This window comes from Callospermophilus lateralis, chromosome 8 (assembly GCF_048772815.1).
Source record: "Callospermophilus lateralis isolate mCalLat2 chromosome 8, mCalLat2.hap1, whole genome shotgun sequence".
Lineage (NCBI taxonomy): Eukaryota > Metazoa > Chordata > Mammalia > Rodentia > Sciuridae > Callospermophilus > Callospermophilus lateralis.
Genome location: NC_135312.1, coordinates 139,456,164 through 139,473,626, shown reverse-complemented (window position 1 = coordinate 139,473,626; position 17,463 = coordinate 139,456,164). Strand labels below are relative to the sequence as shown.

The 17,463-nt window shown below is 51.1% G+C and overlaps 1 protein-coding gene across 2 annotated transcripts in view; it reads left to right on the top strand.

The window, feature by feature from the left end:
- Usp53 (ubiquitin specific peptidase 53) overlaps positions 1-17,463 on the top strand; it is a 58,625-nt gene that overhangs the window by 38,031 nt on the left and 3,131 nt on the right. Inside the window, exons 11-16 of one of the 2 annotated variants that reach the window (XM_076864500.2) lie at positions 378-540; positions 1,714-1,869; positions 2,939-3,085; positions 3,752-4,469; positions 5,350-5,426; positions 15,936-16,032. In XM_076864500.2, the coding sequence (XP_076720615.1) occupies positions 378-540; positions 1,714-1,869; positions 2,939-3,085; positions 3,752-4,469; positions 5,350-5,426; positions 15,936-16,032 (1,358 nt within the window). Of the gene's footprint in view, positions 1-377; positions 541-1,713; positions 1,870-2,938; positions 3,086-3,751; positions 4,470-5,349; positions 5,457-15,935; positions 16,033-17,463 lie in introns of both variants that reach the window. The other variant, XM_076864499.2, reaches the window with a different exon arrangement.

Sequence of the window (17,463 nt, the reverse complement as noted above, 5' to 3'; positions counted from 1 at the left end):
ACACATGCTAGGGTGCCAGTCAACCCTGAAAATGTTATTTATATTCCATATACTTGAGGATGTATTTTATTTCCCATCCAGGAAATAAAAGAGATACAGCAACAATGATTAAAAAAAAAAAATCAGCCACTTACATGGAAATCTTTATTTAAACTTTAATAACACCTCTTCAGATAGAAAGCCTATCGAGTCATCCCGTCAAATTCCAGAGGAACAGGATGACACCCTCTGTGTGTCGTCCCTGAAGGATGCTGGTTGGTATGCCAGGCTGCTGGCTCGGAAGGCCTGCAGTGCTCTGGAGATGCTCGTCCACTCCTGCTCCATGCACTCGCTGACCAGGGCTTTCCTTTTGTTTCTGTCCCTTGCGCTCTGCAAAGGTTGGAGCTAGGTGGAAAGACGTGGTCTCCAAATGCACCCGGGGTCACTTCCAGCCACTGCTCTTGTTTTATGCCAACCCGGACGGCACGGCAGTTTCCACTGAAGATGCTCTCGGGCAGGTGGTCACCTGGTCACATTACAAATCTGTTGCAGAAAATATGGGTAATTCTTTTAAAAAACTTTTTGGTGTTTTTCTATTATCAGAATCAACTAGGAATATTTACACTGGATATAAGTGAACATTGAGCCCGGGTATAGTGACCACTTTTATGACCCCAGCTACTCAGAAGGCCGAGGCAGGAGGACTGTGGGTTCAAGCCAGCCTCAGCAACTTAGCAAGGTTCTGTAGTCAATATAAAATTAAAAACGGCAGGTGGAGGCTGTGGATGAGGCTCATTGGTAGACCATCCCTGGCTTCAGTCCCCAGTGCGTGTGTGTGTGTGTGTATGGAGAGGCAGGGTGGCGGGGAGAATAACTTGGAAATTGAGTTTCAGTAATGGGGTTCAGGACCTTCTAGTGTGCTCTGTTCAATTTTACTATTCTTATTTACAGTGCTAGGGCCGGAACCCAGGGCCTTACGTGCCAGGCAGGGCTCTGCCACTGGCCACATGCAGCCCTTTGTAGCTTTAGAAGGAGCCTTTGTGTGTCATTGGTCCCAGAGCACATTTAGGGGTTACTACCCTGTGGTGGCTCTGGAGTACCTAGGGGTCACCCACCATCCATTAGTGGCTCTAGGTCACCTACCTTCCCCCATCAGTGGCCCCTGAACACCTGTAGTGTCACCCACCATCTCCTGTCAGTGGCCCTAGGCACTTGTAGGGTCACCCATACTCCCTTGAGTGGCCCCAGGGCAACTGTAGGGTCACCCACCATCATCAGTGGCCCCAGGGCACCTGGAGGATCACCTGCTATCCTGGTCACGGGTGCCTAGGCTGCCTTGCTGGTGGCGCCGCCTAGTGGTAAATATTGAGCTTTCTGGTGACTTGGTAGACTGGGCCTAGGGCCCTTCAGAGTGTGGAGCAGAGAAGTGTGAAGTAGTTCTGCCCTCAGTGCTAACAGTGTCTGCAGGAGTGAGCAGGCAGCTGGGCACGGGGGTGCATCTCTGTATCCCAGTGGCTCAGGAGGCTGAGCAGGAGGATCACGAGTTCAAAGCCAGCCTAAGCAAAAGTGAGGTAGTAAGCTACCTAAATAAAATACAAAATAGGGCTGGGGATGTGGCTCAGTGGTGGTACCTGGTTCTCAGTCCCTGGTACCCACCCCCCAAAAAAGTGATGCCAGCATCTTTTCTCCTAATGCAAAGGAAGAAAATGATACATTTTTGTTTCTCTTTTTAAGGATGTGAAAAGTCTACAATTCGTAAGTCAGATAGTTGCAAAGAAAGTGAGTGCCCCGGTCCTGGTCCCGGAGACCTGAGAGGAGGTCAGAACCCCCAGAGTGAGGTGTCGTCATTTAACCGGAGCCCCGTTCAGGCAAGCGGAGGGAGAGGAGCAGGTACGGATGTGGTGGCCCCTCGCCTCTGCTTTCCCCCGTCCTTCTCACCGAGTTCCTGAGACATGTGCCTGGTGCTCAGCTGGCCTTCCTGGCCCGGGAGAGACTGGCGGGTAGACTCCAGGCTGGGGCCAGCTAAGACTGGCAAGTTGCTGGACAGCTGTGACGGCCCTCCTCAGGCCCAGGCCCAGACAGTGGCGTGCCAGGCTCTCAGGTGCTGTTGGCGAGGGCAGCCGAGGGGCGAGGGGCGCGTCACTCTGCCTGTGTTCACTCCCGCTTGTCGACATCCATGATTTTGATTCCCACAAGGCACGTCTTGCAATTTTCGTCCCAAGTAAAACGTCTGGCAAGCTGCTGCTGCTGCTGCTGTACTATGTGTAGTTAGGATTTAGAAATAGGAACCGAATCATGTGGGCGTTCAGGGGGACTTAGGAGCAGCTTCTAAACATGCTGATGAAATCATGTCGGCCGGTGCCTGTGGCCCTTCAGCTAGGAAGGGGGCACCTGGAGTCCTCCGTGGGTGGCCCCGGGAGCCCTTACCCACAGCACAGCCCGGGTTCCCCCCAGCCCTTTCTCCGTGGACAGGATGGTGTGGTCTTCGTGTCCTTTGGTTCTCCTAGGGCACCTCCGTTAGCCCCTGTGCTTGTGCTGAAGCAGCCAAGCTTGGCCACGCTCTGTTCTCGAGCTGTATGAATGTGGACTCGCTTCTGATTTCTCAGGGCTCCATTTCCTTAACTGAAATAGTGACTCTGCCCATTTCAAAAAATTCAGAGAGCAAGACCTGCAGAGCTGTGCTCACAAGCGGGGGGCCAGGCGGTCACCTGTGTCCTTATTATTTTGATGGCACGTTTCTTTTCTCTTTTCACTCACTCCAGGGTCTCTCTAAGAAGTGTTGAAAGAAACTGTCTCCAGGGGTCAGGAGAAGTCAGCAAGTGTGTAGTTAGGCCAAAAATGAGTTCATTGTGTACTTGAGGTGGTTGTTTCAAATATAGGATCAGCGATTTTAGCTGAATGTCTACTTTGTTGAACAGTTTGAAAATGGCCGGTCACTGTAGGAATGCTCCTTTTGCAGTTAAGCTGAGCCATGGTGATCAAAGGGACAAGGTCAAAGACCTCTCCAGAGAGTGTGCTCTGAGAGCCATCCAGCAGAGAAGCTTGCTTTCTGGCCAGTGGAAAGCTCTGGAGCAGGCACAGAGGAAGGCCACGGCCCGGCACAGAGGTGAGTCCAGGGCGTGCTGACAGACGCACACAGGTGCTCTCCTGCCGCTTGTGTGCTGGTCACTGAGTGTGGCACCTGGGGAGTCGCCATGGCAGCTCTGCCCGGCCTGGTGGGCGGCCACAGCTGCACTGCCCCCTGGACCCCATGGCCTGCACACTGGCCTGAGCACCATCTCTGCTCACAGCAGCAGCATCAGCAGCTTGCCAGATGTTTGGGGCTTTGCAATGTGTGAGATGGAAAGTATTAGGACTTTTGTTGATTGTGAGATATTTTTTTTAAAAAAACTTCTTTGTGATCCGCCTTGGGCTTTTTTTTTTTTAGTTTATAGTTGTTTTTTAGTTGTAGAAGGACACAATACCTTCGCTTTATTTATTTATTTTTATGTGGTGCTGAGGGTTGAACCCAGGGCCTCACACGTGCTAGGTGAGCGCTCTACCCCTGAGCCACAACCCCAGCCCTTGTGGCCATTTTTAAAGTCCATCTCTTCTGTAAGTGCTTCTCAGTAAGCATGAGTGAGCACTGGTGAAGCCTTTAACCTCACGGCAGATTGTGCCTGACCTCCACCTCCTGGTGGCCACCTAGCATTTCTTGTTGAAGGCCTCAGCTTGTGACTGCAGCACTGCTGTGGGGGTCCGTCCATGTCTTTGACTGTGGTCACTTTTTAAGGTATGTCTGATGAGGAGCTCTCACATGTCAAGCCGGGGTCACCACCTGCCTCCAGTGACTTCAGGCGACAGGGCAGCGCTCAGCTCTGCCACAGTCAAGGGAAGGAGCCCTGTAGACAGGAGCGAGTGGCCTCTCAGAGTCCAGCTGCTGGGCAGACAGCGAGTCCCAGCAAGTCCCAGGCGCCTGTTCCAGGAGAGAGAACAGCCAGCAAGGTCAGCGGTGCTGGGTGTGGCCCAGGCAGCAGCCAGAGCTCTCGGGACAGACATGGTGGCCGGAGCCGGAGCCGGGGCCGAGGGTGGAGGCCCCTGAGGGAGGCCCTGAATGTGGACAGTGTTTTCAGTGACAGTGGGAAGAGGCAGCACAGCCCACGGCGCAAGGCGGACATCAGCCATGGACCCCAGGGGGGCCAGGAGCAGACCTGTGGCAGTTGGTCCAAGCAGAGCACAAAGCAGAAAGGGCTGGTGACCATCTACGAGGATGAAGGGAAGCTGGAGGCGGGAAGCAGAAGCTCCCTGGACTCTGGCGGGAAGGGAGCAGAGAGCAGGGCAGGCCCTGTGGAGCGTGGGGTTCCTGGTGACGGCTGGCAGGTGCAGAGGACCGAGTCTGGGTATGAAAGCAGCGACCACGTCAGCAACGGGTCTGCCAGCCTGGACGCTCTAGCTGCCGACGGGGGTGGCCCAGCAGTGGCCAGTGGTGCTGCTGAAGCAGGGACTTGCAGGTAACAGACCCGGGGGCTCCCTCCACCCTCTTCTGTCCGTGATGTGAGGCCATTTGTTGGGGGTCAGTTAAGCATAACAGCAGCTGAGCATAGAGAACGTGGCTTGGCTCTTCTTGCACACTGAGGACCCCGGGCTTTGGTAGGTAGTTACTGACTCCAGAAATAAGAACTGTTTATTTTATGGAAATGTACCAGTGCTTCCATCCCTGTTCCCTGTGAGTTTCTTCTGTGGGTCTTGCCTGGGTTATTTTTGTTTGGGGGTGGGGTTTAGTTATAGATGGATACCTTTATTTATCTATTTATTTTTGTGATGCTGAGGATCGAACCCAGTGCCTCACACATGTTGGGCGAGCGCTCTGCCACTGAGCCACACCCCCAGCTCCCTGGGTTATTAAGTCGAAGCTTTAATTCTGAAGTCTGCGAGCCTTGTTATCTCTAACACAGCTCAGAGCTGGGCTGTTCTTGCTGTCACAGACTGGTTCTGGAAGAGTCGTCTCCTTACCACTGTGACAGGACGCAGCTCTGCCCGGCGCCTGGGTTTCATAGAATTCAGCAGCTTGTGTTTTATTAAAAGAATCATTTCTGTAAAGAGTCAAGGAAGCTTTGCATGGGGAGTGATTTTATTAGACCTCTCAGGAGAGGTGGCCAGATGGGTGGGAGGAGGGGACGTGCAGCCTGTCTCCTGAGTCTGCTTCCGCGCCCCGTCTCCTGCTGGAGGCTGAGGGTGACCAGCCTTGGCGCCTGCTGAGTGTGGGTTGGATGGAGCACCCTGGGCCTGACGTAGCGCGGGGACGGGACTTCACCGTGCTCCTTCCTTCCCTTCCTTTAGGTCAAACCAGGGTCCACAGTAACCCATGTCCCACCGTGTCTTGTTTTCCAGTGGCCAGATCACCATGAGCAGCCCACAGGCGGAGCGTGCGGCCTGTACCTCCCGTCAGAGCAGACGCCACGCAGAAGGCGAGTGCTGTCTAGTCCGTGAGAGTTGCAGTAAGACATGATCAGTTAGTGTTTTCTGTCACCATGTACCTGAAAGAAAACCCTATATGGTTATAAAAACCATTTTAAAATAAGTTTGAAATATCAGTGATGCATTTTTTTTAAAGTTTATGTATCACGTTGTAATAGGAGCAAAAGGGAGGCTCGGCCTTCTTGCACACACGTGGTCTGTCGCTGTGGTCTCCACACCTGCGGCCCAGGTGTGGCTCTGGCTCTCAGTCTCTGCAGTTGGTGACCCAGTGTCCCGCCGGCGGCTTCCTGGCTCTGCTTGTCAGCACCTCTGTGCCTCCCAAGCAGCTGGCTCAGGCATGATCGCTCCACTCTTCCCTGGTGGCCGCTGCACTGGCTCCTGGGTGAGGGCCCTGGGAGCCTTGCTGGTCCTGGCCCATCTCCCAGCTGGACTGGCCATGGCAGGGATGCCCTGAGCAGCCTGTGCCACCTCAGCCCTCCCCGAGGGCAGGTCTCTGTGTTTGCCAAGGGGAAGCTCCTGACCCTCTGGTCAGGGCTGTGGCTAAGGGCTGTGGTCTTTCTGATTCACCCTCCCCCGCTTTTCAGAAGAGCAGGCGTGTGAGACAGGCAGAGTGTCCAGGCCTCCCCCGGAATAAGGATAAAGAGGGCAGGCATGGGCAGCAGGCCGGGGGACGGGGAGGCCAGGAGTGGGCCAGGAGTGAGCCGGCAGGGCGGGTCGAAGGCTGTCAGAGCAGGAGCAGGAACGGCTGCTGCAGGCGGAGGATCGGGTGGGTGAGTCGGCAGCTGGGTCAGGCACGCTGTGAGGCTACTGGAGAGCTCAGGTGTTGACCGTCCTTGGTGTGGTGTGGCTTCCTGGGCAGCACTGGGTCCAGGCTCATGGGGGCAGGTGGAGGAGGTGCCGTGTGGAGAGCCAGCTCCCGTCCAGGAATGACACTCTTCCGCTCACGCCCCCTGGCGAGTCTCACAGGCAGCCTGGGCATCAGGGGAGGGCAGAAAGTGCAGGTTCATGGCCGCCTGAAGGCCAGCCAGGGGCGGCGGCAGCAGCTCCAGTTAGGGTAAGGGAACATGGGGAGAAGGTTGGTGGCAGCTTCAGGACGAGCTGAGACTGGGAACAGGTGAGCAGTGGTGGGCGTCTGCGTGGGTGGCCTGTGGGCTGGGAACGGATCCTGGAATGCTGGCAGCTGTGGGATTGCCTTGGGAGACACCAAGGGACGTGGGCACAGCACTGCCTGAGCTGCAGGGGACATGCCTCAAGGCTCAGAACTTAGGAGGGGTAGGCTTTCCACAGAAGCAAACAGCTGTGAACGGTGTGTGGCGAAGGTCGCGCCTTAGCCCTCCCTACTGTTTCTGTGGCGGAGTTTTCCCAGGTTGAGCACGATGACTCCTTAAATCATTGTGCTTTCACCATATGGATATTATCAGAGGAAGCCCGTGGTCAAGGTGTTGTAGGGACAAATGAGGCCAGGTACCGAAGATATCAGGAAACAGTTTTATTTGGCTGCAGCCAGGCTCAGAGGGCACAGCTTTTGCTGTAATCAATCAATCCCCTGAACCCCGAGTTGAGGTAGTTTCAGAGTTTTATACCCAGCGTGTAAGGGGAGGGGCTCAGAAGTTCACAGTCTGCAGAAGTTCACATAAAAGCAGCTTTTTCTTTCACTGTTTTGGGCAAGTTAACCCTTCAAGGACCACACCTGAGAAGGGGGGAGCCTCTTCTCCCCTCTCTCTCCTCCCCCTGCCAGCTGTTACCATGGAGCCCATTTGTAACTTATCTTAGAAATGCAGACATCTCTGTGAAGCCCAGCTCAAGGCCAGAGGCCTTCTTTGCACACTTCTTCAAAGAACTATACTGAATATGTTTGTGAAAACTAGTAAGGGGGTGTCCAGCACCTGGAGTGCTGGTATCTTCTCGGCCAGTGGCCAAGTAAACAGGGGGACACGAAAATAGGAAGGTTGTCTACATTGGGCTCTTTTGCTGACAGTCCTAACATCAGCTGGGCGAAGATTTCTGGAGAGGCCCAGTTAAGACTTTTCAGTAGAGAAAGGGGGTGCCACTTCAAAGGCAGCAACCGTCCATGTGACGGCCTCCCGGGTGCAGCTCTGATGCAGTCTCCCAGTCTCACAGAAAGGCAGGATCTTGCTGCTCGGGCTACACCCTGCAGATGGCAGCTCTGCCTGCTGGTCCTGGCCTGCACCTCCCCAGCCACTCTGTCCCCATGAGCAGACACAGTTCTGTGACCGTGTGTCAATCACTGTCGTCCCCGTGAGGCAGATGCACTTCTGAGTGACCATGTGCCAATCACTGGCTGTCTTCATGAGGCAGACGTGCTTCTGAGTGACTGTGTCATCCAGTGTTTTTTTATTTCACTGCAAGTAAGTCTGCTGTCATTAGCCATTTCTGGAATCAGTCTTTTATTAATACCTTTATTTTACTTATTTATTTTTATGTGGTGCTAAGGATCAAACCCAGGGTCTCTCATGTGTGAGACAATGCTCTACTGCTGAGCCCCAGCCTCAGCCCTGGAATCAGTCTTTCTGGACTGGAAGTCCCCTGGGGGCAGCAGGAGACCACAAAGTCAAGTAGCCTCGCGAGTGTCTCTTTTATGTTTTCTGAGACGTTACGCAGCTTTAGTGTTAGAGTGCTTGTGGGTGGAGAAGTGGAGTCCATAGTGTTGCCCAGTGAGTGAGCACTGCATGTTTTCACAGTGCGCTGTCACATCACCTCTGCAGCCTGTGCAGGTGTGGGCTCTGCTCAGCCCATGCCAGTGGATTCTGCTTAGGCCCCTCTCGTGCTGCCTGGAGCCATAGCAGTGCTTGAACTTCCCACAGTGCATGTGAGATATTTTAGCCTCTCTTTTAAAATGAGTTTCTAGTGGAAAGAATTTCAGGTGCCTTGACCTACAAGAAGGAGAAGGATGGAAGGATGAGGAGAGAGCATCTTAGGAAGCAGCAGGTCAGGGAGCCCTCCCGTGCTTGCAGAGGGCCGTATGTTGGCACACACCAGCTGGCTCGCACATTCGGGTGTCATGGGGGACAGCAGGGGCTCTGGGGAACCAGGCTGGCTGGGCGGGCGCTGCAGTTCCCTGGGTGGGCTGGCAGGCCTCCAGGCAGGACACTGGCAGGCTCTGACCTGCATCCCAGGAGAGACTCTGCTTGGTGGAGATGTTGGCGAGGCGATGTGCATCCCAGCAGAGAGTTGTGTCCACAGCAGCGAGTTGGGAGGCTTCAAGCACTTGTGCAGTTGGCTTTTGTGACAATCATAACAGCGTGAGTGACTGGAGGGAAGCAAGCCTCGTGGGGCATTCCAGAGCTGCTCCCACCTGCCACATGGTGATACAGGAAGAGGAATGGAGGTGTCTAAGAGGAGGATTGGAGGGACAGAGAGAAAGAGCAGCAGGAAAGCCTCGAGTCGTCTCCTGCCAGACCCACGTGGTGAACGGGAAGGTGGGGCATTCTGAGGTTGGCCAACAAAGTTTACTTCTTTCTCTTTAATAACTAGTTTCTAAGTTTGAGCAATATCAAGGTCTTTTTAATTAAATCTTAGATGTCATAAATGATTGACTGGTTTTCTTTCAAAAAGACTCCAACAGCACAGCAACACACAGAGGTATCTGTCCTGTAGAGGTCGCATGGCTTCCCGACTCTCAGTGATGACAGATAGCCATTGAGAGGATTCCCATGTGTCCTATTAGATGGTCTTTCCTGAAAGGTTTGTGGCCCCTTCTCGGTTGTTGACTTCTATCTCATTTCTCCCAGGAAAGTACAAACCCTAACCCTTAGCATGGCTTGCAAATGGCTCCTCATTCCTTTCCATTCAGTATCATATCCTCCAAGATCTAGACATAATAAATTTCCTAGACTCTAAATAGAGAGTCTACCCAACAATAGTGGAATCCCTTCAAGCAATATGACAGGAAGCTGCTTGTCTTCTTCCTAATACCATGTAGAAAATAGGGCTTTGAATTATTATAGCTTTCCACTGTCATACCCAAACCATTATGTTTCTTCCTATTAAAAAAAAAACAAACCTTTTTCTTTGAGACCACTTCCATTTGGCTGTATCACCTGCCAGCCTATCTCACACTGTTATTGACCATTGGATACCATCAGATAACATTGTGACATACCACTGTTATCTCTCATTATCTATCATCCACCTCTGTCCAGCATTATCTGCCATCCACCCCGACTATCACTACCTATCATCACCCCATCTGTCATTATCTGCTACCCAACCCTGTCTATCATTATCCACCATCCACCCCACTATCACTACCTGTTCACCACCCCCCATCTATCATTATCTACCGTCCAACCCTGTCTATCATTATCCACCATCCACCCCACTATCACTACCTGTTCACCACCCCCCATCTATCATTATCCACCATCCAACCCTGTCTATCATTATCCACCATCCACCCCACTATCACTACCTGTTCACCACCCCCCACCTATCATTATCCACCATCCAACCCTGTCTATCATTATCCACCATCCACCCCACTATCACTACCTGTTCACCACCCCCCACCTATCATTATCCACCATCCAACCCTGTCTATCATTATCCACCATCCACCCCACTATCACTACCTGTTCACCACCCCCCACCTATCATTATCCACCATCCAACCCTGTCTATCATTATCCACCATCCACCCCACTATCACTACCTGTTCACCACCCCCCACCTATCATTATCCACCATTCAACCCTGTCTATCATTATCCACCATCCATCCCACTATCACTACCTGTTCACCACCCCCCACCTATCATTATCCACCATCCAACCCTGTCTACCATTATCCACCATCCATCCCACTATCACTACCTGTTCACCACCCCCCACCTATCATTATCCACCATCCAACCCTGTCTATCATTATCCACCATCCACCCCACTATCACTACCTGTTCACCACCCCCCACCTATCATTATCCACCATCCAACCCTGTCTATCATTATTCACCATCCACCCCACTATCACTACCTGTTCACCACCCCCCACCTATCATTATCCACCATCCAACCCTGTCTATCATTATCCACCATCCACCCCACTATCAATACCTGTTCACCACCCCCCACCTATCATTATCCACCATCCAACCCTGTCTACCATTATCCACCATCCACCCCACTATCACTACCTGTTCACCACCCCCACCTATCATTATCCACCATCCAACCCTGTCTATCATTATCCACCATTCATCCCACTATCACTACCTGTTCACCACCCCCCACCTATCATTAACCACCATCCAACCCTGTCTACCATTATCCACCATTCATCCCACTATCACTACCTGTTCACCACCCCCCACCTATCATTATCCACCATCCAACCCTGTCTATCATTATCCACCATCCACCCCACTATCACTACCTGTTCACCACCCCCCACCTATCATTATCTACCATCCAACCCTGTCTATCATTATCCACCATCCACCCCACTATCACTACCTGTTCACCACCCCCCACCTATCATTATCCACCATCCAACCCTGTCTATCATTATCCACCATCCACCCCACTATCAATACCTGTTCACCACCCCCCACCTATCATTATCTACCATCCAACCCTGTCTGTCATTATCCACCATTCATCCCACTATCACTACCTGTTCACCACCCCCACCTATCATTATCTACCATCCAACCCTGTCTGTCATTATCCACCATTCATCCCACTATCACTACCTGTTCACCACCCCCACCTATCATTATCTACCATCCAACCCTGTCTATCATTATCCACCATTCACCCCACTATCACTACCTGTTCACCACCCCCCACCTATCATTATCTACCATCCAACCCTGTCTATCATTATCCACCATCCATCCCTACCCAGCCTCATTGGCCATCTTTCACTGAGAACTCTGGCTCACAGTCATCCTCTCTGCTCTGCCATATTCCTGGTGACAAAAGTCCACATGGATAAGTTACCTGCCATGCTGGCCTCATATCTCTTACCCTACCTGTTTGGTACCTTTATGTCTGTGCTTTATTCACGTAGACCAAGGCTGCGGCCTGTGAGCTCTCCCATTCTAGCGCTTTGATTGTGAATCTGACACACCATTCCCAATAGGAGCTTTCCACCCTCTCATCTCCTTCACTTTCTCCCTCCATCACACTGAGATTGTCAGTCAGGTGTTTCTCTATTTTCTCTCCAATTGGAGCCCCTTATTGGTTTATTTATATTCTGGATTCAATTGTTGATATTCTTTTGCCAACAGAAAGGTCATTCACACTTTTCCTATACATCCCTGATTTCTAGTGCCAGCTAGTCATCGGCTCTGCCAGGCAGGACTTCTGTCTCAATTAGTTTCTTCTGCATTCATAACAAGAGTTGTGTCTTTGATCATTCTGTGACCTCTTAGCCTTGCCCTCAGCAGAAGACCTGCATGTGACTTCCTAGGAGGAATAAACCACCAATGACAATTTCTTCAATTGTGCCTTCTCAGTTACAAGTTTTCTCTTCTTACTTTCTTTACCCCTACTAATTTTTCACCCACTTGTTTCACCCACATATTCTTTCCTACTCTGGGCCAATGTCACTGTTTGACCATCTGATATGTGACTTAACAATGAGATGTACATCACTGTCTCTGCATGATGCCAGTGTCACAGTTCACTCCTTGCCTACTTTGCTTAAGGAACTGTATTTTCAAGCTCACCAAGAGAAGTTCAACTGAAGGTGATTGCTCCACACCAACAACCAGGCTCCAATGAGGAGCAGCCAGAGCGGGTACTTATGTTACATCCCTGGACATCTACTCATATATCATACACAGAGGGAAGTCCCAGAACAAAAGAGAGAAACACACACAAAAGTAAAAGCATATAAAAGATGAAGAGACTCCATTTTAATGATTGCACAAGCCCAAGACCTCTGAAAACATGGAAACAGGAAAACAAATCTTTCCCCCAAATTCACAATCCCCCAACAAAGGATCCCACAGATATTGGAAGTGGATGAAATTCCAGAGAAAGGTAATTTTAAAAACTGATTATTGAAATGCTTAATGAACTAAAAGAAGATCTAAGTAATTAATGAAGAGAGAAAATAAAGGAGATGAAAGAACATTTCAATAAATAGAGATACTGAAAAGAAACCAATCAAAACTCCTAGAAATGAAAGATATAATACGTTAAATTAAACCATCACCAACAGATTAGATTTCAAAGAAAGAACTTCAGGTCTTCAAGACAGAGCATATGCACTTAAATACTCAGTATACATTAAAGGGGAGAGAAAGAGTATGGTCAGATTATACAAGAACTCAAGAACAGCATCAAGAGAACAATGCAAGCCAGCCAGGTTACAGAAGCGGGAGAGTGCAGTCAAGCGGAGGGAAGCCTAACCAATCACAGCCCAGTCACCCCAGTTACAGAAACAGCCCCATTACCTAGTTACAGAACAATGCCCCATTAGGTAGTTCCGTGTTCTTAAAGGTTTCTATAAGAAAAGGAAAAGAAATCCTGCCCCAGGCCTGACCCTTCTACTTGCCATGGTGGTTTTACAGGATGAAACCATAAAACAAAATGGAGTCACATTTGCTCCTACTATCACACTAGTAGGTGAAACTCCTAAAAAATCCAGATGTTTCCGCTCCCTTCATCTGTACCCTATGGAACAGTCCTTAGTTTCCACAAGTGTAATTGGTTGGATCTACTTCACCTATGACAAGGAAATTATTTCATTTAGATGTGTTAAAATCATTTTTTTGAGAGCTGTTTTGAAGTACTATTTTGTAGAGCAAGATCTTGATGTGGGTAGTGTTTTTCTCTGGGCATTGACAGTGTCAGAGGCCTTCTGTGGACCCTCCTCTGTGTCCTGCAAGGGCAACAGCAGCAGGGTGGCTCCTGTGGGAGGCCCTGGTCCTAGTAGCTGTGGTTAAAAAGGAGGCAGCAGGTGAAATGATGGGTTCTGAATCTGAAACCTCACGGCCTACCAGGCTTGGATCCACGAGTCCGATGGCATATGATTCTCTTGTGACTTTATTGAAACTAATGTCTAACTGGTTTGGTGCCTGTTGCACATGAGAGCTGGGGCCTCAGGGTTTGGCGTGCCTCCATGCAGATATGGTTCCTTGGGTCGCTCCTTAGCCTGGCTAAGCCTCTGATTCCTCATCTGCGAGACTTCTAGGCTCCCTCATAAGGTCGCTGTCGATGTTAAGAAACATGGACTAACAGGGGCCACTGCCAGCGTCTCGTGGGGGGTTCTTCTTCCTGCCAAGAAAGGTGTAAGCCGCCTGGAAACTTAGAAGTCTGAAATGATTAGAGAGGAACAAAACACAGAGTCAGAAAGCATCAACAAAAGCGGAGCCCCTGATGCTCCCAGCCACCCGAGAGCTGTGACTCCCGTGTTGGAGTCTGACTTTAGAGAAGCAGCGGAGGCGAGCATGGAGAGCAGGGTTTATTTAAAAAGGGGAAGCAGACTTCTCCAGGGAGGGAGAAGGGCCATGGCTGGTGTCCTGGTGTCCCAGGAGGCCAGGTGTTCGCCCTTTTGTTTGTCCTAGGCTTCCTTTCTTCTCCTGCCCCTTCTCCCTGATCTTTCTCCTTCCTGCATACGTGACTAGGCCCAGGAAGGCCCAGTGGGAAGGCCAAAGGTGAGAAACAGGTGGGCCGAAAGGGGAAGGGCAGGGTGGAGCAGCCCAGGACACCTGACCACCTTCTGTTCCCTGTAGGGAGGGGCCATTCCTGGGACAGGCTGCCTTAGCTACAGGCTGGAGGGGGCGGGGGTGGGGGGGTGGGGTGGGGGGGGGAGGAAGGGCCCTGAAGGAATGACATTTCAACCCCTCCGCAAAATCGGCCTGACTCACCTGAGCTGACTTGATTTTCCTGTCTGTACGACTGATTCTGGCTTCAGCTGGAACTAGACTAAGGAAAGAGAGCTCCTAGGGTTGATGGAAGCTGCTGCATCCAAGCTTGTGAGGTCTTGCAGTCAGCAGGTTGATTGGCGTCTTGGCCGTCACACCTGTGAGACAGGCAAGGGGGGCAGCGACCAAAGGAGGCAGATTTAAAAAGATCACTGAAGGAGGCTTCCTTTGAGACTCATCCCTGGTTGGAATTCAATCAGACCGACAGAGTGGTCAGGAGAAGGGCCTGAGGAGAAACCGTGTGGGATTTAATGGGGCTCATGGCAGGAAGGGAAGAGCTTGGGACAGGAAAAGGGATTTTAGGGTCCCTTGCCCCATGGGAGTCGGTCAGGGGACTGGCTGAACTCCAGGATTGGCGTTAGTCAGGAGATCCCGTTGATTGACAGGCATCTTTGATGGCGTCCGACTTGACAATGATAATACCCGTTTCAGGTGCTGTGTGGGTCTTGGCAGAGCAGGATAGAGACTCACTGTGTGTCTGGGGAAATGACCAAAGAAAATGTTTACTGGTCATTCCCAGACACCAGATGTCTCTATCCACTAGGCTTCGGTGCGCGGTGACCCACACGCAACCCATGGACAGCTCGTGACTAGTAGCTCCTGGGTGCTGGGGTATCTGTGTGGTCATAGCTCCGTCCCACCCTGTAATTCACTGACCCTCCCGAGAATCCTGTGAAGCAGTTAAAGTGTGTCATTATCCGTTCCATAAAGGAGGAAACCGATTGTGAATGAGGAAGAGGCTTGCTTAAAGCTCCCAGCCCATAGTTAGAGGATTCATAGTGACCCAGGTCACCTGGCCTCACTCGCAGGTTCCCCTCGGCACTGTTGGGTGGGTAGGAGGCCTCCCCAGAGCGCCTGCGGGTGCAGGGATGCTCAGAGGAGAAAGGGGCTGTGAGAGCTGTCGCCTGATCAGTGCAGGCCAGCGTTGACCCACGGGGTGGTGGCCGTCGGCAGGTGGGGCACGGCTGTAGGGGGGTCGTGGGGCCATCTCCCTGAGGGGAGCAGTGCTGCCCCATCACACCCTTCTTCTGAGGCCCACTGCCTCGCCTGGGTGCAGAGGGGCGCAGAGCCGTGCACTGGCCGAGAAGGACTGAATGTCCGGGAGGGTGCGACAAGGAGCCTCCCTCCTGCTGAGCTGCTCTTGTTGGGTATTCTGCTCACAGTGGTGCCAAGCTGACCGTCGGCACTTTCTCAGTAAAGATCCTGTAAGGGAACAGAGTCCCCCGTGACCCAGCAGGAATACCCTGCAGCGCAGGGATCACTGATATTGCATAAAGGACTTAGTTCAGAGAAGGGGTGATGTCTTCAGTTAAGTCTCCAAGAATTCATTTTTGTTTGTTTTTAAATTAGAAGAGAATTGCCTGGTTTACACAAAAACTTGACCTAAGTATAAATGGGATAGGGCTGGGGATGTGGCTCAAGTGGTAGCGCACTCGCCTGGCATGCGCGAGGCACAGGTTCGATCCTCAGCACCACATAAAAATAAAGATATTGTGTTCACCTAAAACTAAAAAATAAATATTAAATAAGTAAATAAATGGGGTAATTTCTACAAGACCATTTAAATGATTTTGTTTTCCTCTTTTTCCCCCTCTCAACCCAGATTTTAGAAGAGAACATAAGGACTTGGAAGCAGGCTGTAAATCCCATGAGCTCCACCCAGGATCACATCTGCAAGTAAAAAGTCATTTGGTGAAAAGGTAATGCTGACGCTTGGGAGTGCCAAGCCCTTTCCTGGTGGATGCCCGTGGTGTAGGGATTCTTCCTTCATCAGGAAGACATAGATCTGCCTTTCTCCCCTGGAACAGTGGGACTCACCGGAGGGTTTGTACCCGTGGGCGGCGGGCCTGCAAGGTGCCAGGAGCAGCACGTCACTGTTCTGACATGGTCTTCTTGTGAGGAGGGGCACAGTGGTCCCTCACGGCCAGGGCAGGAGGGTACAGGATCACACCCAGTGAGTGCCCAGAACCTCGGAGAGCACCAAGCTCTCCCCCCACGCACTGCGCTTCTCTTGCATATCCCAGGCGCTTGTCATGCCACCGTGGCTGTGACTTTGTTAGAGATGCGACAGCAGAACCAGCTCGACTTTCTGTTTCCTTCGAGATTGTGCAGAGGAGCCTAGATCATGGCAACCTCAGACTGTCTGATTTCCCTGAAGGAGGCGTCCTGCTCTCCCTCCCGTGGGCAGCACCTTGCCGAGCTTCTGCATGGCTGGAGCATCACTGCTGAGCTTCAGAGCCCACGGGTACCTGCACCGAGGCAGACCTGAGTGCTGCGGGCACTGAGGCTCTGAGGCTGAGCAGACTGGGCAGGCCGGCCCGGGGTCTTCACGCTGCTCACTCGGGGGTGCGGTTTAGAACTCACAGGTCATTTGTTTTAGGAATGTTCTAGTCAGTGTTTCCAGACTGACGTCAACCATGGGTAACTGAAACCGTGGATGAGGGGGAACTGCTATATCTTACAAATGAGAAAATTTGAGGTTGACATTAAGTAATCTGCTCAAAGCAGTGGAGCTGAGATTTGATAACTACATCTACTAACCATTCCTCTCTAGTTCAGTTCTATGAATTCATAGGAAAAATTCATAGGAAAAATCATGAAACAAATAATTTGCAGCATAGCCAGGTGCGGTGGCCCACGCCTATAATCCCAGTGGTTTGGGAGGCTGAGGCAGGTTGATCATGAGTTCAAAGCCAGCCTCAGCAAAAGTGAGGTGCTAAGCAACTCAGTGAGACCCTGTCTCTAAATAAAATACAAAATAGGGGTGGAATGTGGCTCAGTGGCCAAGTGCCCCTGAGTTCAATCTCAGCTACCAAAAAAAAAAAAAATCTGAAACATATGATTTATCTCCACCTTAGGAATTAGCTATTACTTTATCAAAGATAGTTTTGATTAAGTTAAATTAATTATTCACCATCCTTAAAGTGTTGATATAAGATTTTAGACATCTTCATCCCTGTTGCCTTTCAGTGTTAGAAAGGGGCGAGAACAATGTAGAGTATTGAATTGTCTGTAGCATTTTCCGTAAGTTCTGTGCTGTATTTCATCATTGATAAATGTAATTTCAGTGAAATGAACTTTAAAGTACGTTTCTAACGGTGAGAAATGTGATTTGCGGGTGGAAGTGCAAC